Source organism: Chionomys nivalis, chromosome 3 (genome assembly GCF_950005125.1).
Source record: "Chionomys nivalis chromosome 3, mChiNiv1.1, whole genome shotgun sequence".
NCBI classification, from domain to species: Eukaryota; Metazoa; Chordata; class Mammalia; order Rodentia; family Cricetidae; genus Chionomys; species Chionomys nivalis.
In genome coordinates, this window is record NC_080088.1 from 123,531,539 (window position 1) to 123,553,676 (window position 22,138).

General features: G+C 46.1%; 2 protein-coding genes across 6 annotated transcripts in view; both read right to left on the minus strand.

Moving 5' to 3' along the window:
- Positions 1-84: 84 nt before the first annotated feature.
- LOC130871428 (uncharacterized) lies at positions 85-5,906 on the minus strand. Its single transcript, XM_057764762.1, has 3 exons — positions 5,822-5,906; positions 286-1,136; positions 85-104 (listed from the first exon to the last, which is right to left on the minus strand). Exons 2-3 carry the CDS (start codon positions 1,091-1,093, stop codon positions 85-87), a joined length of 828 nt encoding a protein of 275 aa, XP_057620745.1. The 5' UTR covers positions 1,094-1,136; positions 5,822-5,906.
- A 259-nt stretch (positions 5,907-6,165) lies between these two features.
- LOC130870913 (syntaxin-2-like) overlaps positions 6,166-22,138 on the minus strand; it is a 29,020-nt gene continuing 13,047 nt past the window's right edge. For 2 of the 5 annotated variants that reach the window (XM_057763863.1, XM_057763861.1), the window contains exons 3-9: positions 20,210-20,283; positions 19,307-19,415; positions 18,706-18,779; positions 18,460-18,597; positions 16,324-16,434; positions 14,432-14,611; positions 6,166-8,192 (exon numbers count right to left, since the gene is read on the minus strand). In XM_057763863.1, coding sequence (XP_057619846.1) covers positions 14,600-14,611; positions 16,324-16,434; positions 18,460-18,597; positions 18,706-18,779; positions 19,307-19,382 — 411 coding nt within the window. In that variant the 5' untranslated portion in view covers positions 19,383-19,415; positions 20,210-20,283 and the 3' untranslated portion in view covers positions 6,166-8,192; positions 14,432-14,599. Of the gene's footprint in view, positions 8,193-10,867; positions 10,932-14,431; positions 14,612-16,323; positions 16,435-16,933; positions 16,962-18,459; positions 18,598-18,705; positions 18,780-19,306; positions 19,416-20,209; positions 20,284-22,138 lie in introns of those variants that run through there. The other 3 variants (XM_057763865.1, XM_057763864.1, XM_057763866.1) reach the window with 3 other exon arrangements.

Genomic DNA, 22,138 nt, shown 5'->3' on the forward strand with positions numbered 1-22,138 from the left:
TGCTGACATTGGTCACTGTATTCTGGCTCTCGGGAGCACAATAACCGGTTTCATAAATGTCTATGGCCTGGCTTGGATCATCACCTACGGTGCCCTCACTCTCCCTGCTGGGGCCAGTGCCCGTGCTGACATTGGGCACTGTATTCTGGCTCTCGGGAGCACAATAACCGGTTTCATAAATGTCTATGCCCTGGCTTGGGTCATGGCCTATGGTGCCCTCACTCTCCCTGCTGGGGCCAGTGCCCGTGCTGACATTGGGCACTGTATTCTGGCTCTCAGGAGCACAATAACCGGTTTTGTCAATGTCTATGGCCTGGCTTGGGCCATGGCCTATGGTGCCCTCACTCTCCCTGCTGGGGCCAGTGCCCGTGCTGACATTGGGCACTGTATTCTGGCTCTCGGGAGCACAATAACCGGTTTTGTCAATGTCTATGGCCTGGCTTGGGCCATGGCCTATGGTGCCCTCACTCTCCCTGCTGGGGCCAGTGCCCGTGCTGACATTGGGCACTGTATTCTGGCTCTCGGGAGCACAATAACCGGTTTTGTCAATGTCTATGGCCTGGCTTGGGCCATGGCCTATGGTGCCCTCACTCTCCCTGCTGGGGCCAGTGCCCGTGCTGACATTGGGCACTGTATTCTGGCTCTCGGGAGCACAATAACCGGTTTCATAAATGTCTATGCCCTGGCTTGGGCCATGGCCTGTCTTGGAGTCAGTATCCCTGCTGGGGCCAGTGCCCATGCTGACCTCAGGGACTAATCCCTGGCTGAGGGGAGCACCAATGGTGTCTTCAATTACTTCGCTTTGGCTTGGGCTAGGGCCCATATTTTCTTCAGGGTCTTCCCTCTGGTGCAGGGCACAGAGCAGATGGAGGCCTGACTGGATGGTGATGCTGCCCTTCTCCTGGATCTCAGCCTCTCCGCTGTCATCCTCCATGTCTAAATCCTCTACGCAGGAGAAGTAGTCCTCCTCTAACTCACTGTCAAGGACAGTTTCATATGATGACGTACTGTCCGTCTCCTCAGAATAAATCTGTGGGGCCGAAAAACCCGGCCAGCTCTTATGCCACAGGTTTTCCGTTTTCTCCTCCTCCATGGCCCCCACCCTGCCAGGTGGGGGCTGGGACCACCACAAGATTCTAGAAGGTAAAAGACAAAACCAGGTCTAGAAGAGAAGTTTATGGCTCTCAATGTCTACATCATGAAAATCATCAAAAAATTAGCTATCTCAAACCTCCTTATGATACATATTGGGGTCAGAGGTTAAAAAGAAAATAAACGCCAACCCAAACCCCAAAGCAGTTATGAGAAAGCATGAGAAACCTCAGAGATGAAATAAGTGGTCTCTTAGAGTCAGAATCAAAGGCCAAAGAAACAAAGATCAAAGCAAAGATCTGGTGATTTGAAAGGATGAAGTCTGAGAAACCCTTGACCTGCGTCACCCAGAGAGAAGATTCAAATTCTTGAAATGTGAGACAAGACATGAGGAATGAAAGGACAAGCAGGACCTAGGGAGCCCTGCGTGTGTGATGTGAACTGACTGCAGAGTTGATATCCCTGTAAGCAAGAGATTTCTTGAGTCATAAAAGAGACACTCACATTGATAAGATGTTATCAAACCTACATAGCACTTGCTGCCTTCCAGATACTCCACCCTGGGCGTGAAGATCAAGTCTGGATGTTACAAAACATACAATATAATCAATTTAGGGATGATATGGAAAGAGAAACACAACTTCTGCTAGCAAGGACATCCCAGGACCAACAGAGTGCATGATGGGTCTTTCCGTATAGCGGAGACCAGTGTTCGTCAGGTAGCTTCAAAAAGATACTAGGAAAGATCATTGCAAACACAGTCTTGAAAAACAGTATAACCCTGAGGCTTAGCCCATAACAACAACAACCACAAGACACACACACACACAGGCTTGAGTATACTCCGATGTTCTTGAGGAATATCCACTTGTACATCTGTTATCAGATTCCTTGCTTCTTCACACAAGTTCAAACAATACATGACAGCTAGGATGTTTCCTGTTCACAGAGAGTTCAACGGGAATCCTAGGACAGTTCTATGGGGAAACTAGCAAGCATGTAAGGAGATCAAGTGAAGAGGTCCACACTTGGCCACAAAACATCAACTTTTGTCATTCTCTGAAGAAGAAATAGACATGAGCTTCGCACTGCAATGCCCTCCCCCTTCCAGTTCCAGAGAAATGGTGACTAGAGCTATGGATCAGTAGCTCGAACTTTAATTGAAATGGGGAACTTTGGGGCACACACAAGGGGCAGCTGTAATGTCACAGGCAGATGAAAATGATCCCAGGTCACTGTTTATATCTATAGAAGTGTTACAAAGGATTTTTTATTTCATACAGATATCGTTTAAAATAAGAAAAATGAAACCAAAGTAAAACATGGCAAAAAATTTAAATGGAACAATTAAATGAAATGAACACATAAGCAGAAATCTGTGCCTCAACAAAAAGCATTGAGTGTATGTATCAAAAAGAACAACTGAACACAAAATCCAGCCAACAAAGAGGAAATCTCCCAATGTCAAGGTCCAAGACATTAGGAGATTCCAGTTTATCAGGTCAAGTGTAGAAGTCCGGTGCTCTCTATCCAACAAGAGTTTCTCTGCAGCATCAAGACAAACCGCAGTCGGCTGCAGGGCCTTATAGGAAGAGATTTCAATAACTTCTCACAAAGGCTTTTTGTGATATCACAGTAAGGAATGGACCAGTAACAGCAAAGAGACCAAAAGGTGATTCTCTACCCTGCTCCAGGGACTGCATAACTTTTGTCAAGGCTATGAGCAAATCCCCCAACAAGATACATCTTACATGACAAAGGGTAACCCTCCTCTTAGGCTCTCAGGGGACAGGGAGGGATGGCAGATGAGGAGCTGGGGACTTGGGAAGATACATCTGAAGCAGTTGGGTACATGCCTTTGGCAGGTCCATGGTGCATCCAGTCACCCAATTTCTCCTGAGGCCCTGGGCTTTTATGATTTCTCCAAACTGCACCTCCTGCTAGAACCCAGGCATTCAGACATGTGAGAAGGTGTGAGACCATTCCTATCAAACCTGAGCAGGACACTTTGACTTTAAGAACATAGTAAGCAGGTAACATGGTAACAAGGTAACAAGTGCCATAGTAACAAGGTGAACAGACTCAGCAACTCTGTGCTGACCTTTGCTAGGGACACGGGTATGGACTAGTTAGAGAATGAACCCATGATCTGTCCCAACGCCCTTTGCACTAGGATACTAAAGTTCTCTAAGTATTCTGACGACTACAGACATTGTCTCCACACTTCACATATTCCATTCCTTTGTCTAAAACTCATATAGATGCTCATCTAAAGGATGCCAGCCCTCCCCGACACTGGGATGCTGTAATGAAATGGACTGTACCTCATGGTACACATGACAGTTTTTGGTCTTTTTTGCAGGGCGTTGGGGTGCAACATAGCAAGTGTGGAAGATAGTTACCAGGGTGGATGAGCATTTAAGTGCTTCAAAGGATTTATGAGATAATAGAGGGCACAGGTAGATGTGATAAACATCTACATGGTGATGAAATAGATGGCTTTTACAGCTTGTCCATACTAATAAACTTTGAAAACCAGAAAAAATATATTTAAAAATATCAAGGAACCATGTTTAAGAATAGAAATATGGGACTAGTCAGAAGAAACTGAATGAAAAGCACAAATTAAGACAAGAACCACCTCAGAGACAAAAATCAAAACCAACAACCTGGGAAGCAAACTCACTGTTTGGATGTCAAAGCAAATGAACAGCGTCTGTTTTCGTAGATCAGTAATATCAAGGTTTATGTTAATCAAAGTCTGAGCTCAACAACTCCGCAAACAACCTAGCTACAGCTTCTCTGCAGAGTGAGAAGCCCCAGCCAGGGCCTCATGTGGGCAGAGTCTGCAACTCCTCACAATGGCTCCAGTGAGGTCATAGGAGGAAATGAACCAATCACAGCTATTCACAACCAAGAAAAAAAAAAAACCTTCACCTTCTGTCTCCTAAAACTGCATTGGTTTTCTCATTGTCATGACCAATTCCCTGAGAAACAGCAACATTTGTTCCATGGGTTGTGCTGTGTCTCAGACTCTCAAAGGACAGGGAATCCATGTCTGGGGACTTGGGAAGATGGGTCTGAAGCAGCTGCTTACACGCCTTTGTCATGTCCTGTTGCCTCTAATGACTCAATTCCCCCTTCTGGGTTCCACCACCATGGGGCATTACAATGTCCTGAACAGCACCCCCAGTTAGAGACTGGAAATCCAGAGAATTGAGATGCTGTGAAACCTCTCCCTCACAACCTTGAGGACATTTGGACTTTAATAACAGCAGCAGTAACAACAAGAGTGGACTCAGCCGGCTTTGGGCTAGCCTGGGTTAGAGACAGGCTATGGACTAGACAGGGAACACGCAGGTTTCTTTAAAGTCCTTTTCACTCAGACCCTCAAATTCCCTGATGACTCCAACTACTGCAGCCTCTTCCTCTCCACCCTCAGGACACTCAGCTTCTTTCCCTTAAACTCGTAGTTATGGGCACCGAAAGGATGATGGCCTGTCTGTGACACGAGGAAACTGTCGTCCCTCAAGACATTCCAGAGCGTGTTCTGTTTAGTGAGTGGCATGGTGGGCAGGAGAAGAGTCTTAACATGGTAAGGGGATTTATAACCACAGGGAAATGCCGGGGGAAGTAACAAGGCAGGTGGGTATGCTCCAAGTGCACGACCAAATCAAATCCCTTATCTTTTACAGCTAACTTAACAAAAGTTAAGGTAAAGAAATAAACCGATGTATGAAATGTCAAAGATGAATGTGTAGAGAATAACAGAAAATGGTTGATGATGAAATAAACTGAAGCAAGGCATAAACTAAACCTAAACCAAGTCAGTCAAAATTCAGGCACAAACCCGACCCCACTGGAAGCACACTCACGATATTCAGGTCAGTGGTGATCACAGATGTTCAGACGCACACTAAAAATCAAAATCTATAAAAATCACAGTCTACAGTCAAGTCCTCTGGAGCTAGGTAACCAATGGTTTCACCGCAGCCTAAGAACAAAGTCTAGGCCCAGCTGGTGCCTAATATAGGCAGGCCTCTCTCATACATCACAATGGTTCCTTGTGAGGTCATGGAGCCATGCACCAATCACAGTTGACCAGAAGCCAGCATAGCTTTAGAGTTCTTTGCTCACGGCTCCTCCCACATCAATACCAAGATTCAGTGTAAGGGAGGTAGAGGTTATTTGGCTCAGCCTTGCAGAGGATCAGACCAGCATGGTGGTGGGCTCAGCTGGTGGCACTGGCAGCAGGGCCTCGGGCGAGGGCTTTCACTGCATAGACATCTCCTCACCCTTGAGCCTATTGAAATATCCTTGCCATCTAGGCCACTCCTGAAATTCTTTTCAGTGTCAAAACCACAAATCCCGGTTTCTCCTGAGTCAAGATCCCTAAAATCTTAAACTGATGAGGTTGATAGTTCGAAGTTAGTCTTCTGTCACGTCAATGACTGACATTTCTGGGGCCTTATGCCAAATCAGCAGGGCAGAGAGCTGGCTGTGTTGCCTGGTGGCCTAGGTTTACCTTCTGCATCATTCCTATATAGAATGAGAAATATATAATAAGCAGATCATGTGACTGCTTGATACTTATCTTTTCTACAAGCTGGGAGCTTTACTCTCTAACTTGTATCACACTCCAGGTATCCCGGACTCTGACCATACAGCCTCATCCCATCAGCTAAGCAGGGTTGGGCGCCAGGCATGTTGGCACATGTGGTAATCTTACCAATGGGGGTGAAGGCAGGAGGATCAGAAGTTCAAGGTCATCTCTAGACTATTAAGAACAACACGAGCTCCATGAGACCCTTTCTAAAAAAAGGAAATGAAGGGGCTGGAGAGATGGCTCAGAGGTTAAGAGCATTGCCTGCTCTTCCAAAGGTCCTGAGTTCAATTCCCAGCAACCACATGGTGGCTCACAACCATCTGTAATGGGGTCTGGTGCCCTCTTCTGGCCTATAGGCATACACAGACAGAATATTGTATACATAATAAATAAATAAATATTTTAAAAAAATAAATAAAAAAGGAAATGAAAACATTTTAATACATTTTCATAGCTTTGGATTCAGCAATGCTTTCTTATCCCAGCAGCATAGGCAAACACCAGGTGAGAGAAGGCTGTTAAGGGAGAACCCGGAACAGACAGACCTGGGCGCTCACAGGGGAAGAAGAGCAGCAGCTTATGTTCAAAAACTCAGAAGGTGGAAGATAGACCCCTTGTTGTAACTCTGAGTCATGGAAAAAGGTCAACATCGACTCTGCTCCCCACCAAATGGGAGGGTTCAGGGTTTTATGTAGCCCAGGCTGGTGTCAGATTTACTATGTAGACAAAAATAGCCTGGAACCTTTGATCCTCCTGCCTTTGTCTCCCAACTCCTTGAACTGCAGGCACGATTCCATGCCTGGCACTGCCTTCAAAATTCTCTTCATTATTATTTTTAGTACTTTTTGCGTGTGTTCCTAGTGTATGTGTGTATGTTCCTATGTGTATGTGTGTTCCTATGTGCATGGGTGTTTGTTCCTACGTGTATGTGTGTGTTCCTATGTATATGTGTGTGTGAGTTCCTATGTGTGCATGTATTCGCAGCATGTGGCTATCAGAAGTACTTGCTATATATCATATCCAAAGCAGGCACTAAACTCATAGGAATCCTCCTGCCTCTACCTCCTCTGTGCTGCTGGTATTCCAGGTGTACTTCCCTATACCTGGTTTAATTTACTCTGCATTATGAAAAAAATAGTTTACTTAGTTTGTGTGAACAAAAATGTCTGAAAAGATGCTGTCTGGCTGTGAACAACAACAACAAAGCTCCTGGAAAGAGTCTGTGCTGTGTCTGAAGAGACAGACAGTCTAGGCAGAATTTCAATACTGTGCAGAGGTTTGAATTTGATAGGTCCAGCGACTAATTACTTTACCTTGTGCTAGTTCTAGCTCCTTGCCGCACTCAGTTCCTGAGTTTCTTCCTGTCTTCCTTCCCTCTTTTTTTTTTTTTTTGACATTTCAACACACACAGGGTTTGGTTGTCTAGTTTGGGCTGTCATGGAATTCACTCTGTAGACCAGGCTGGACTGGAACTCTGTAGATCCACCTTCCTCTGCTTCCTGGATGCTCGGATTAAAGGTGTCTGCCGCCACCACCCAACTGTCACTCTATCAAAACTAGTAACTCATGATAATAAACACCTCCTTGAAGCTATTAACTTAGCAGAACATTAGCTTCTCAAAACGGAGAGCTCTAAGAATGTCATCAGATCGCCTGTTCGCCTGTAGAATAGCGCTCCCCACTTCTCAATGTACCTGCCGCTCTGGTGTGCCCACAAATGTATGGTAAAGTTGCCTCGACTTACGACTGTCTTTGTTGTGTAAAACTGCGCAAATCCTGTGAAAGGCTTCCACATTGGAACATGGAATTTTGGGGTAACCTAAATTTGTGTTCCTGGGGTGTGCTTACTCTAAATGACTCCAGAATAAACCATCTCTTATTCCCTTTAGGATGAGAGCTGAGGTGCTAATGTTGGCATTTCTTTATACCTGGGAGATCGATAACAAAAGGCGTCCTCAGACACCAAATCTTCATAGAAACATCGGGAACCCCATGTTCAACACAGTAATGTGGTGCGTTGGTTTTTCCCTGTTGCTGAGACAACAGTGACTTGAGGAGGTTGGAGGGTAGAGTCTGCTGTGGCTGTGGGAGCTGAAGGCGGCCTCTCACATGGCATTCACAGTCAGGAAGCAGAGAGCCTCTCCAGATGGAGCTTTAGCCCCCGCTCCTATATTTTGGTTTGGAAACAAGGTCTCATGAAGCTTCACTGGCTTCACACTGTTAGTAGCCACGCAGAGCTGCACCTTCAAGGGTGGTCGCTGTGTCAATGACAGGTGATCTTTTATTTCCAGATAAAGCTTTGCAGCACACACTGGGCATGTGCAGGAATGCGCCCTCCCCATAGGAACAAGTGTGGCCTTCCTATAAATTCATACCTGTTCTTTGGTTTGAGAGAGCCCGGCTGTAGAGATGATGCCCTGCTTCTCCTTCCTGCTGCAGCTGATAAGTCCTTCTTCCCTCGCTTCTGTCTTGGCGTCTTCATTTTGGCTTTGCACTGGTCAAGAGGAGAATCCACTGAGATCCATCAGTCACTGGCCTGTAACCTCTCACAGAAGAATATGCTCACATCTTTCCTCCATGTCAGAATGTATTGAATAACACTAAAGCTGTAAGGCTGAGCAGTTTTAATGATGGCAGTTAGTATAAGTCTGCCTATCTTAGCAGTTTGGCCGAGGCAAATTTTGGTTCTTGATTCCAAACCTTTTTGTTTCTTTTTATTTATTTACTTTGAGACAGAGTCTCTCAATGCAGCCCTGGCTATTGTGGAACTAGCTATGTGGACCAGGCTGGACTCAAACTCACAGAGTTCTGCTTGCCACTGGCACCCAACTGTTGGGATTAAAGGTGTGCACCCCACTACCCGGCTTTATTTCCATTTGGAATGCTAATATTAATTCACATCAGACATCACACTGTAAATGTGGCTGCATATCTCTCCACAAACATGCAGGTTAAGGAAAGAAAGCCACTGCAGAGCGCAAGGGTTTCAACAGTGTGCTGGGAACGTGATCCACAGAGATAAGGAACGAGGCCCATATCAGGAAGGAATACGGTGTTACTGCTCCTGGAATCAGGTTTCAGAATGAAGATGCAGAATTCATCTGTGAGATGAAAAGTCTGAACCAAGTCCACAGCAAGAAATGGGTCAGGAGCATGGAACGGTAGTGGGTCAGGTCCAGGTCCATCAAGTAAGCTCTATCAGTAGTGAGGGAAAGAGCAGAACAGCGGTCCCCAGTCCTTGCACACACAGCATCAGATGGTAGGGTGGTGTGCAGTCATGCCATGGCAGCGTTTTTGTTTGCTGTCAAAGGGTTTTACTGTTTTGAGTCACGAGGAATCAAACCCAAGTTTTCACACATGCCAGGCGAGGATTCCACCACTAAGCTGTGCCCCCTCCTGCCACTGCAGTGTGAGGGGACAGCATTTTATGAAGCCCATGTGAGGGAGTTGTGCCCTTTCCACAACCTGGAGTGTCTGGTATGTCCTTGGGCCTGATCTACTTTGTATGATTTAAATGCAGCCATGTTGTGTGGGTCTCTGCAAACACCACAGGCAGCAGGGTAACAGTCCAATGGTGGTTCAAACTTCAAGTTTGATGCCAAGTAGTTTATTTAAGGCATTTTTAGGCACACCACAATTTGGTGAAGTTTCCTGATAATTCACTCAATCTCATGTGCACAGCAAATCTAAAGACGTGACCACATCAAAACTCTGTGTTAAGTACAAATGCCATCTTCTATAAAAATGGGTTCTATAGACTAACTGAGAAAACAAGTTCAAGATGAGGGTCTGGGTGTAGTCTCGGCCACATAGGTAGCCCAAAGGTCACCAGGCTGTTAAACACATCTGTTCTCACCTTTCTGGGCAGAAAACCAGTTATAGCCTGTTGTTTTAAGGTCAGTAGAAGTCCATAGTGGCCGGGGGAATCCTGATCTTCCAGCTCAATTGAAGGTTTGCTGTGGCTCCTGGCAGGAGTGCTCCCCAATATCATGCCAACACTTCCAGGCCAGTAAAACTTAAGGTTGTGGGAACAGGAAGGAATTTTTTTTTCTAGGGAGTCACTAGGGTGTAACGAGTATACACATTGCCTTTTCCATCCTGCCTTGTTTCCTGGACCCATGGATCCTGGCTATGGGAGAAACTGTACCATATACTGGATGCTGATTCAAAGCATACAGCACCTTCTAGAGAACCCTGCCCCTGCCCTCCATGCTGCTGCCATCTAGCTGACACTGGAACTATGTCTTCAAAAGACCATCCCATCTTTCATCAGGTCAGCTCCCTCGGGATAGCAGAGAACAGGGCGAGACCAGGGGATTCTGTGATCATGGGCCCCATGAACTACACTTTCTACCTCCCCTTACCAGCCTACTGTGCCTTAAGTCTGGTTATGGGTCTAGAGGCAGCTATTGGTGACCCCGAGGGGCATCAGTATTGTGTTGCCTGACATTTCCTTCACAGCTGGTTTAGAAGACAATGAAGAATGAACTTCCTCAGTCACTGGTGACAATGATAACATTTCAAGGGGAGGGGGTAATGAGGGTAGAGTGATTACCCCCCAGGTGAGATTAACCCTTGAGTACCTGAGAGTTCACAGTTCTCAGCCCTAATAGAGTCCTCTCACACATCCCCATCTCAAGTCCCAGGATTCCATACTTTACCAATTAATGCCCTAGCCTAACTGCAGACACTGTCTGAGGCTGGGACTTGAGTATTTGCTGTAGTTCAGCCAACCTTATCATGTGGGCCGCTCTTTGATTTTCTGTAGCTTGAGGTCTATGGCTGCTGGAAAGATTCTCTTCCGGGACACACTTAGAAACTTTTATCCTGTTTCCTTTAATACTGGAGCCTGTCAATCTTATCACTAAATTCATTGTTGTCCTCAGCACGTGCTGAGAAGCTAGACCTTGGTTAACACAAAGCTCATTCCTATCCTTTGTTAATTTACCAGAGATGCTGAGAGCAACTGACCATCACCATCACTTTCCTTATTTTGCAACTGTCCTATACAGAACCACCAGACGCATTCCTGCTCATAATTGGTGAATCGGGATAATGGATGGCATTCTTCTCCTTAATTTGTAAAGTGTTCTCACCATGGGCTCTCAGTTCTCTCTGAGCTCCCAGAAGAGGCTTCATTAGCTGTAGCTGTTGGCAAATGGAAAAGCCTACGCCAGATACTTGAGTCACCCTTATCCTTCTGCTGCTCTGGATTCACTTCTGGTGCCAAAATCTGCAGTAGTCAGGGTTCTCCACAGTTACAGGACTTATAGAAGGAATATCTCTCTCTATATACACACACACGCAAACACACACACACAGAAACCCACATAATAAATCCCCATTTATCATACACATATATACAAACATATATGTGTATACATGCACATATATATATGGGTGCGTGTAAAACCCTAGAAAGGCAGGAATTTTAAGGAAGGGGAGAATCACAAGTTACAGCTGCAGAGACTGAAAGTTCCACTACAAGACAAGCTCCAGAAGGAAGAAGACAGGGAGGGGGCGGCACAGTTTCACAGAGAGGAAACTATTCCCTCCTCCTAAATCCAGGGTTTGTATAGATTCTTCTGTTGTTGTCTTACATTTGGTCTAACTGATCATGTCACCTGATCTCTGCGCTAAGCCTAGCTCCTGACCTGCATCTGTCCCTGCACACAGATAAGACAGTGACATCTGCAGGAAGAACAAAGGAGTGACAAGTATTCATTACAACTCTGCCAAAAGTAAGTGACAGAATGGGTAGAAAAGGAGAGATCGCTGGGCATCTTTCAAACTAGCTGAGGCTTGCTTCTCACAAAGCAAATGACAACAATGAAGGAAATGCCCAAGTGACTTCATGAGCGAGCGAGTGGACCACATTGCTGACCTTGGAATTTGTTTCATCCAGACATTAATATATATATATATATATATATATATATATATATATATATATATATAGCAATATATACATATGCATGTCAGCACAAAGAAAGCACCTGCAAAGAATGCTTTTTCCCACAGCCAGATCACCAACAGTATGACCTAGAGAAGTTTCTACAGTGTGACCTTCAGCTGGGCCAAGATCCAGCCACTGGAAAGTCAACCAGCAGCAACTGAAGGCATGCTCACAGAGTCTGCTGGCACCCCAGTCAATAGAAGGTGAAAAGTTAGGAGCATGTGTACTCTGGTCATTCGCTTCAGACATGCAATCTCTGCAAAGCTATATTATTTTGGTGTGTATATTTGGTGGGAGAAATAGAGAAGGCAGAAGAGGGAGGGGGAAGACAGGATGAAGTGGCTGCTATCATTTTAACATTTGAAAAATATTAAACCAACATATAACAACTAACCAACACACACAAGGTTCAGGAGCCTGAATACCACTGAATTCCTGTTCTTTGCTCTTAGGTGCTGGATGCCGGCATTTGCTGGGCTCCAATTTGTTTCCATTCCCAACAGCAGCCTGATTTCCACTTGGTATGCACTTCTTTAGATACCATACCCCTGCCTTCTCGGTAAACTCCCAAGCCTCCTACAGCTAGAAGATCTAAAAGCTCTCTGGAGACTTTTGCTGTAAGCCTTCCCGAGGGTCCTGCCACAGGCAAGGTCCAAGCACACGACATAACTTTAAGAACCAACCCTGCATCCCCGAGACTTAGGCTTCTGAACCTAATAAAACACTGATGGAGGAGGCAAAGTTAACATAGTCCGGCCAAGCATGTGGAAATAGAAAGACCTGCTTCTTTGTAGGCTACCTGCCTTCTTCCAGGCACACTCTGCCAGCTTCTTTAACACCTCACTAAATAAAATGTCTTTTTGCTTTAGTGACCAGAATCTGTGTGTTTCCTTGCAACCAAAGTATATTAGCAGACAGCCAGTAACCTACAGGGAAAAACTTAGGATATATACAATTGGCCATTTGCCATAAATAGAGTAAAATACAGCAGCGTTCTGTCTACATCGCAAAAGGTGAACCTCGTTACCTGTAGCGTATAGTGTAGAAACAGAGCTCCAGCTAACACTCAACATGATCTCTTTACTCTCAGCGACCAGATCCTAATTCCTCCTTTACCAGGAGCTGACTGACCTGCTTTAGAATAGCATTCTTTGTCATTTTCCCATGGGGCTCTCATTTTAAATCAATGTCACCATAACGGTTGTTTTGAAAAGACTTCTAGACTGGAGAGATGGCTCAACAGTCAACAACCCTGGCTGCTCTTCCAGAGGAAACAAAGTTTGATTCTCAGAACCCACTTGATGGCTCACAACCAACTGGAACTGCAGACCCAGGGCACTGAACACCCTCTTCTGACCTCCAAAAGCACTGCATGCACGTGTGGTGTAAGCAGACATATATGTAAGCAAAACACCCATACGCATAAACAGAAATAAAATAAGAATAAGCTTGGGTGAGTTTGCTGGACCCCTAGTCTGAATTTCCAACTTGTCTGGTAGTATATGAGACACAAGTACAGTGAACGTAGTTCTTTGGCACAGAGGAGCAGAAACATAACCAAGAATGACTCATCTCTGCATGGCCACCCTTCCGAGAACCAATGGGAACACCACATACTTCCAAGAACAACATAAAGGCCACACAAAGTGTCACGTGTCTACAATCACAGCACTCCAGGAGTGGATGGAGGATAAGGATTTCAAGGCCAGCCTCAGCTACATAGCAAGATCAGGCCAGCCTGAGCTACAGGAAACCCTGTTTCAAAAATTCCAAAACAAGGGTCTAGAGAGATGGATCAGCAATTAAGAACCCTTGCTTCTCTTACACAGATGGTTTCATAACTACCTGTAAGACTTCCTCTGACCCCTGTTGACACACACACACACACACACACACATACACACATGAATACACCCATACATAACATGAATCAAAACAAATCTTTAAAAGCATTCTAAAACAAAACATGGCAATAAAAAGATAATAATACAAAGAGACAGAGCTGGTGAGTTGAGCTTGGAAAAACTAGAAGAAAATTTTAATCCTTCTCTGTTTTGCAGACACAGATTTCCTGCATGGAACAATGAATCAGTTCTAGAAATGGAACTGGTGATGGTTGCACAGCTTTAAGATTCTATTTCATGCCTCTAAGAGCTATGAGCTGAAATGTATTTAAACTGATAAATGTTGTATTTCACCTACTTTATCACAATGATTTTTTTTAAGCTTTCTGATGAAATCTAGTAGCAATCAGAGTTTGAGAACACAGTCATAAAGGGGCAAAGACACTTTTTTCTCAAAATAGTTGGGTGGTATTTATCTGAAGATGTGCAACATTGTACTCTTTGATTTATTCCTCTTCTAGGAAATTTTCTAATAAAAATTTTTGTGAAAATGATCATAATTCCAGCACGACTTCAACACTCTGAGGCTGTTCATGGTTTTGAAGACAGATGTCGCTCTCAAATCAAGGCTGCCCTACAACCTGAAATCATTCAGCTCAGGACTCATAAGTGTGAGATTCCAGGTGTGTGTCATCACACCTGAATCCTAGTATGATTTTTTAAAGCCAAAGATTTAAAGTTTGAACTTGAGCATAGTGGATTTGTGAAGTAATTTATTATATATTCACATAACCAAGTGCTAGGAGGGTATTTAAAATTATAGCGTGGAAGAATATTTAATAATATAGAAGTGTTTCAGTATAATGCTAGTGAAAAAGACATGGAGTTTAGCATGACTGAGTTCTGGGTGTGTGGTCTGGTGTGTGCTCTTACCTTGTCTAGCCATCTTTTCCTCTGATTGGTGTAGTTGGGGCTGTCTGTGTCTCTGGTGATCAATCTTCCAGGTGCCAGTGAATCCAAGGCTCCGATGGTTGCTCCTCATGGTACAGTCAGGGCCATGGTTCCAGTCAAACCGTTGGTCACTCTGTTCCTGGAGGTCACTCAGTGGTGGCTCTGCAATACCAGGGGTTATTTTGGCCTGCTCCCATGGAGATTGTTTTCTTGGGGCTGTTTATGCTGAGGTTGCTGCCTTGGGCCTACTCTGGAAGAGGTGGCTGGTTCCGGCCTGCTCCAGTAGATATTGCTAGCTCAGGCCTGCTACCTCAGAGGTTGTTTATTCATGCCCAGTCTGACATAGGACTCTGGTTTGGTGCTGCTCCCTCCACAGTGGCTCCCTTGTACCTGCTTCTGTGGAGGTTGTTGCCTCAGGCCTGCTCTGGCAGGGGTCACTGACTCAAGCCTGCTCCTGTGGAGGTTGCTGCTTGGGGCCTGCTCAGGCTGAGGTAGCTGGGTCAGGCCTGTTTCCATAGATGTCCCTGGCCTGGGCCCCCTCCTGCAGAGGTCCCTGGTTTGAACCCCGTCCTGCAGATGTCTCTGGCTCAGGCCTACTCCCTCAGTAGTTGCTCCCTTGTCAGGTTAATTTAAATTATAAGAACTATTTAGGAACAAGGCTAAGCTAGGGCTGATATAATATAGCATTATTATATTCATAATAAGTCTCTGTGTCATTATTTGGGAGCTTGTAGCCCCGATGAGAAAGTACTCCTACCCTATGGTTTCTCCCATAGCCAGGATTCATGAGTCCAGGAACCCAGGGGTGGAAATGGGAATTGTTTCACTCATTATCACTCCTAACTACCCACCAGGAAATTATTTGCTTCCTGTTCCTGAGATCTTAAGTTCTGCTAGCTTACAAGTTTTGGGAGCTCAGGCTTCCCCCTCATTATTCTGGGTTTCTGGTGCCTTAGACATTCTTAGCCAACATGCTAAGAAAGGGAAGACAGCATTGGGAGGGATGACAGATTACCAAGAAGAAACTGGATTGCTTCTTCACAATGGAGAAAAGGAAGATTACGCCTGCAGTGCAGGAGATCCCTAGGGCATCTCTCGGTGCTACCATGTCCTGTGATTAAAGTCAATGGGAAACGACCACAACCTAATCCAGGCAGGATGAGAAAGGGCACAGATCCTTCAGAAATGAAGGTAAGGGTCACTCCTGCAGGAGAAGAAGCAAGACCTACCTACATTCTTATTTATGGTGGAGGAAATACAGAATGGGTAGGAGAGTAAGCTACTCATATCAGCCAAGGCCATGTGACCATTACAGGAATGAGGATTATTAGCAGCAACACGAAACCTCATGGAACCCCCTCAAGCTAGCAGAGTACATCCAGACTCTGCACCAGTTACATTCCCTTGGGACAGCGTGGATACAAGACAGAAGCCTAAGCAAAGGGACATCTGCCTTTGAGACTGCCTTCCAGGGCTCCTACGCAAGACACTAGGTCCACCCATAGGTTCAGACAGCCAGTCACCTTACAGAGTGAACAGCTGTCACATACAATGTGTCATCAATTTAAGTGAAACCCAAATCCCACCACCTTGTCATCCCCCGCCCAGATGATGGCAAAAGGGAACAGAATTCAAAGGAGGCAAGTCAGTCCTGACTTGAGGTGCTAAAGGGTTTAAATTACAACACTAAATATATATATATATATATATATATATATATATATATATATATATCTCAACGTAGGAATTTTTAGTGAAAAGAATTATTTTGATTTTTAAAAAAGACATGTATTTAAGGCATTTCACTTCTTCCATGGCTAGAGACCAAGAGAAGAGAAACCAAAGGAGGGCTCGGTCCTCAGAGCACAACTCACCCGCCTGGCTTTGCTCTGATATTTGATGGCTTTCTTGGTTTCTTCCTTGGCGTGTTCGACGTAGTCGGCAGCATTCATCACATTTCTCTCGATGTTGTTGACCATTTCACCCTGAAAACAAGTTTCAAGCTCAGCAAACGTCAAGTCGCTCTCTCATGTCTCCCGAGACAGCTCTCAGGTAAGCCCAGCACGAGAGGGATGGAGACAGGATCCCTCACGGTTACAAAGTGGTGCAGACACGCCAGCAAACGCAACCCAATTCCTGTTTCAGGAGCAGCTGAAAGGGGCGGTGGCAGCAAGGACAGGTGAATGATGACCTGACATGTCTTCACAGATGACAGGTGAAGACTATCCACAGATGAGCGATGACCTGACATGTCTTCACAGACGCACAGTGAAGGGAGGGCTGCAAGCTCAGGTTAGTCTCATGTTTTACCCTCAGTAAAACATCCCACACGCAAAGGATGATGTCTTTTCTAACAGGCAGAAACCCACTACTGCTTATCTTTACAATATCAGCGAACTAAGTACAGCCTCCAGGTGACAATGAATTGATGGTCAAAGATGACAATGGGAGGAGATCCACAGCACGTGTGGGGAGGTGCATTACCTGGGTCCTGTCCGGGAGGAGACCGAGTCTGCAGCAGCCAATAGCAAAGCATTGGAGAAGGATGGATAGGTGACTATCATTCACAAGCAAATGCACTAGCAAGTCCTGATTCTGGGTTTCTGTGTTACCAACCTAACACAACGGCAGACGTCTAAAAGGTAACGGGAAGTGAGGCCACCTCTGGTGGCTTGTCCTAATGAAGCTTCCCACCACACATTAGGTATGAAGTGATTATAACTAAAGCCTGAGCCGTACAAAGCTTTGGGATTTCAAAATCGATCTACCATCACACAACTACTTCCCTCTGAGTCCGAAAGTCACCAGATGCCCCACTCCACAGTTCTTAGACCAAGTGGCAACTGGTCCATCCCAGGTCAAAGAAAACCACACGTGTCCATCAGTGCTAATCCCTGCCCACAGATACCCACTCCAACCCACCAGTGCCTACCCTTGCCTCTCCATAACTGTTGGCATCCTCCACAAGTATCTGGTACGTGAGCTTTTTCACAGGTTTTCACGATAAAGTTTATCAAAATAAACACCATTCCAGGCATGTGGGGATGAATCCTAAACCCTTGACATATCTAGGCATCAGAGAACGTCACTAGCTATCAGCCAAGGGACTCTGACAGCTGCCTCAGAAAGGTGGTGACGAACAAAAGCTTGTCTCGCTGGAGGCCAGCTGCACCCTAGCCTGCCCCAGATGCTCCTGAGGGATCTGAAAACCCTGGGAGACTGGTTCCGTCTCTGTAGGTTCCCACTGCAACTGAGTCAGTATGGACACATCGCCCATGCACACACAACTTGATGTTATACTTGCACACACTCTGGTCATCCCTGCCTGAGCTGCACAGCAGGCAAGAACACCATAGAGTAAGGTGGGCTCTGGTCAGTCTCAGTGATTTTACCCTCAAGGTTAGTCTTTAAGCACTATCCTGATCCTTGTTTCGGTTTTTCGAGACAGAATTTCTCTGTAGCTTTGGAGCCTGTCCTGGAACTTGCTATGTAGACTAGGCTGGCCTCGAACTCACAGACATGTGCCTGCCTCTGCCTCCCAAGTGCTGGGATTAAAGGTGTGTGTCATCACAGCCTGGTGCTCAGTCATTCTTGGAGTCAACAGCCCCAAGAGGGGAAGACCAATGTCCCCACAGTCCTGCCAATTTCAGGGTGGTTGGCTTGGCCACCTCCTTTCTCTGTGAGCACTGTTATATGTAACTGAGGTCACATGATGTGTGTTCACATTTATTTACATGTATTCATATCCGTGGCTGTAGTAAGGTTTCTGTATATCCTTAAACCCACCACAGACATTTGAAGGTTTCATTATTCTCCAGCACCTGGTGCTGCCTGTGGCTCTCTACCTAAGCAGCTGGCCAGCGAGCATGGCTCCTGTAACTGACTAGTGGCCTACGGAGAAAGTGTCCACTTAGGTTTCAGTTAAGCATTCACACAAACAGCACCTCACTCGGGACTGGATACCTAGCCCTGGCTTCCCTGGCCAGAGCATGGGGAAGATGCCTCATTACCTGGGTCTCCACAAACATGGCCATATCCATGAACATCTCGTGTAGCTCTCGGATGCTGCTCTCCAGCTTCATGATGTCTTTGTGACGTGACTCGATCTCGTTGAGAGCTTGCCTAGTAATTTGTGAATCCGATATAATCTTCGGAAGGCAGAAGAAAAAGTATTACTAACTCCAGGCTGGCTGGTAAGTTAAAGGCAAAAGTGCCCGTCTACATTAAGTGTGTTGATGTACGGCTGTGGCACTCACATCCGAGATGAAGATGGACGGCTTCCCGCTCTCCAGCATCTCCTCCAGCTCATCGTCTGTGGTGGTCCTCCCAGCTGAGGGGCAATGGGAACTGCACTGAGGATGCAGCGTGGGACGCAGCCAGGGATCGTCAACTAAGGGATCACTAAGCTCTGACTGAGCCATTAGCCTCATCCACAGAGTTTCCCTGCCCTTTCTAAGATCCCTTCCTGGGCAGGCTAATGTGGCGGAAATGTGACCGCAATGTGTCACAAACCCACCCTGGTATTACAGAGGAGCAGCCGTGCCTCTCCTACAGGTTCATCACAGGCTTCAGGACAGAAGCAGCTAGCCTGAAGGTGGCATGTGACAAACACATGGGAGGTCATCTCCCAGCCAGGCAGGAGGGGCTGCAGTATACAGAAGGGCCTCAAGCTTTGCATATGTGACTGATGTACAAGCGCCAGCAGCTATGAGCAACTCAGCACCGGCTCCCCACCCCCAACTCTGAACACATCTGGCTGACACTAGGCCCAGGCATTAGAAAAGGGTTTCCGGTTTATGGTGCAGCTGAAGGTGTGAAGGATCCTTGAAGAGTGTCTGCCACACTCTCCCTACTCACTGATCTCTAGCTGGCGCTGGATGCGGCCTTTGCTTTGCTCCCGAAACAGGATCTGCGCTTCGTTGTATTCTGTCATGACGTCCACAAATTTCCGTGACAGCACCGAGTGCTAGAACATGGAAAACACGGTGTTTAGTGTATGAGAGTCATTCCTTCCTTTGTAAGAGGTAAAACCTATGACTGGAAAGCTCAGACCGTTACTCTTTTTCAGTAGAAAATAAGAGCAAAAGCAGCAATGGAAGCTGTATGACCTGAGGTCACCAGGCCGTAGTAACACACACCTATAATCCCAGCACTCAGGAGGGAGAGGCAGGCAGATCTCTGCGTTTAAGGTCAGCCTGGTCTACACAGTGAGCTCCAGGCCAACTAGGACTACATAGTGAGACTATGTCTCAAAAAAACAAAACAAAATGCCACCAACAACACCAACAAATAATCTGGGGCCTACAGCAATCAGCTGACTTCTGGAGGTGAGCATTATGGGAAGCTGAATCCAGCTGGCAGTCACATGGACTGCCTTGAGCTGGCAGGCTTGTTCACACAGCACTGAACTTCCCAGGTCTCAACCATAAACCCCCAAACAATTAAGACCAAACCACTAACATCCAGATGATTCAGCTGGTCCCCTGCTCTGCAGCACAGACTGTGTGGGTTTCTGAGGTGTCACTTCACAGTGAAGAGACGCAACCCATGTGCAGACAGACAGTGAGGGAGGGCAGACATGACAAAAAGATGCAACAGCTAGGCTCAGATGTGGCTCAATGACAGAGCTCTTGCTGAGCACATGCAGGGCACCAGATTCAATTCCCAGCACAATAAACAAATGGAATTGCTTTGGATTTGGACAAAGGGAGATGCTGTTCTTCCACATCGCCTCAATCTAACTGAGGCTGGAAGGCTGACCTGGGTCCTTCGTATCCGCAGGTCCACTGACGTTCGGTTCCCACTCTCGTCCTGATCACAACTCTGCTCGATAGCTAGAAGGAAGCAGGGCAGAGTCACCCAAGTATGACAGCAGTCTCAGGATGGCCTCAATTTTCCCCATAAAACTAAAGAACAGGTGATATCTTAAAATAATGCTCTAAAGCAGTGGCTCTCAACCTTCCTAATGCTGAGACCCTTTAATACAGTTCCTCATGTTGTACTGACTCCTAACCATAACATCATTTTTGTTATTACTTTATAACTGCAATTTTGCTACTGTTGTGAATTGTAATGTAAATACCTGATATGCAGGCTATCTAATATGTGACCCTATGAAAGGGTTATTTGACCCCCAAAGAGGTCAAGACCCACAGGTTGAGAATCACTGTTCTAGTTACCAAAAGAAATGTTTATAACACTGTACACATAGGTATTCAATGACAGACATGTAGACAGACATGCACAAACTTGTGTGTACACACATTAACACCCATGTAAACACATATATACAAATACCAACATACCAGTATGCACATACTTGCATACATATAATGTATGCATACACACCCAAATCATAAAGACATGTATATAGAAAAATGCGTAAAAAACCAAACACATACACAAATATGCATACAGGTGTGTGATTGTGCAGGGGCCTTGTGTGTTTGTGTTTATGCATTTGTATGTTTGTGTTCGTATGTATGCGTTTGTATATCCACATTTGTCTCTGTTGCTCTGGCTGTTTGCATGTGTGTGCATCGGTGTTTGTAAGTAGTTGGTGTGTATTTGGGGTGTGCCAGGTGTCTTTAAACACCCAGTCACTGTAATGAGTCTGAATTAGATATTGAGTGGTTGTATTCTTGGGAACAACATTGTTTTTAAGGTGCACACTCTCAGGGTCGGCCTTGAGATCAGTGGGGAGCACACTAGGACCTGGGCAACACGTCTGCCACCATGAAGTTGCTGTCCCTGAGAAGAGGGTGTGACATGCAGAGATGAGATTTGCTCCTTTTGATGTGTCTCTGTGAGTTAAACACGTCTTCCTCACAGATCAAGGAAGGCAACTTCTATTTAAGTACTGTGCAGAAAGCCACAGCCCTCACCCAGGCCAGGTGTCATGCTGAACGCAGAGCCCCATGATCTCAGCTGGGCCGATGTCAAGTGTGTGCCGGCTGGAACTGCAGGTAGGGGGTGCTGCAGAGAGCCCTCCCTCCCCTGCTGCTCAGCCAGTGTCCCTCCCACCTCCCACCCCAGACCTGGGATAGAACCTTGGGAGTGGAGAAGGAGGGGACCACAATGCAGCCCCTCCCTGATCTCTCCAATGGTATTACGTGGATGGTAGTGTAAGTGTGCATCTCTCTACTGCTGTGGGGGTGGGGGGGTCAAGGTTGGGTTTTCGGAGTCATGAAAGCCCTAGTTTGGAATTAAAGCAAGTGACATGGATTTGGAATTGTCCGGAGGCTCACGGGTCACTTCACCGCACCCAGCCTTTTCAGCAGTTTCTTGCCTCTGGAGAGCAGCCCTTTTTTCTTTTTCGAGGACATTTCCCTGCCTCTCCTAGGACTACCAGAACCCATAGATGACGTAGGTGACCCCGAATGGAGATGGGCTGTGGGGGATGGAGCTCTCCTTGCTGTCCCTGAACCCTCGGGAGGAACCTAGTAGGTACATTGCGACAGTTTTATTGGGTGTGTCAGTGCCAACAACAATTCACTCGGTAACGCGTACTGCCCCATCTCCCGCCAGCCAGGGGAAAGGGTGGGTGGCTCGTTTCTTCTTTCAATTTTTAAAGTATGCCATGTTCAGCAAGTCCGGTTTTATCCCATGCTTTTTCAGACCCAGGCCAGCTGGCCTTGGTGAGTTCCTGATAGAACATCCCCATTGTCTCAGTGTGTGGGTGCACCCCTC

Excerpts from the sequence above, each read along its gene's own strand:
- LOC130871428 (XM_057764762.1), bottom strand. The coding sequence starts at position 1,093 with ATGGAGGAGGAGAAAACGGAAAACCTGTGGCATAAGAGCTGGCCGGGT. Across the intron at positions 105-285 it reads CATTGACAAAACCGGTTATT|GGAGAGTGAGGGCACCGTAG; the intron begins GTGCTCCTGAGA and ends TGGCCCCAGCAG.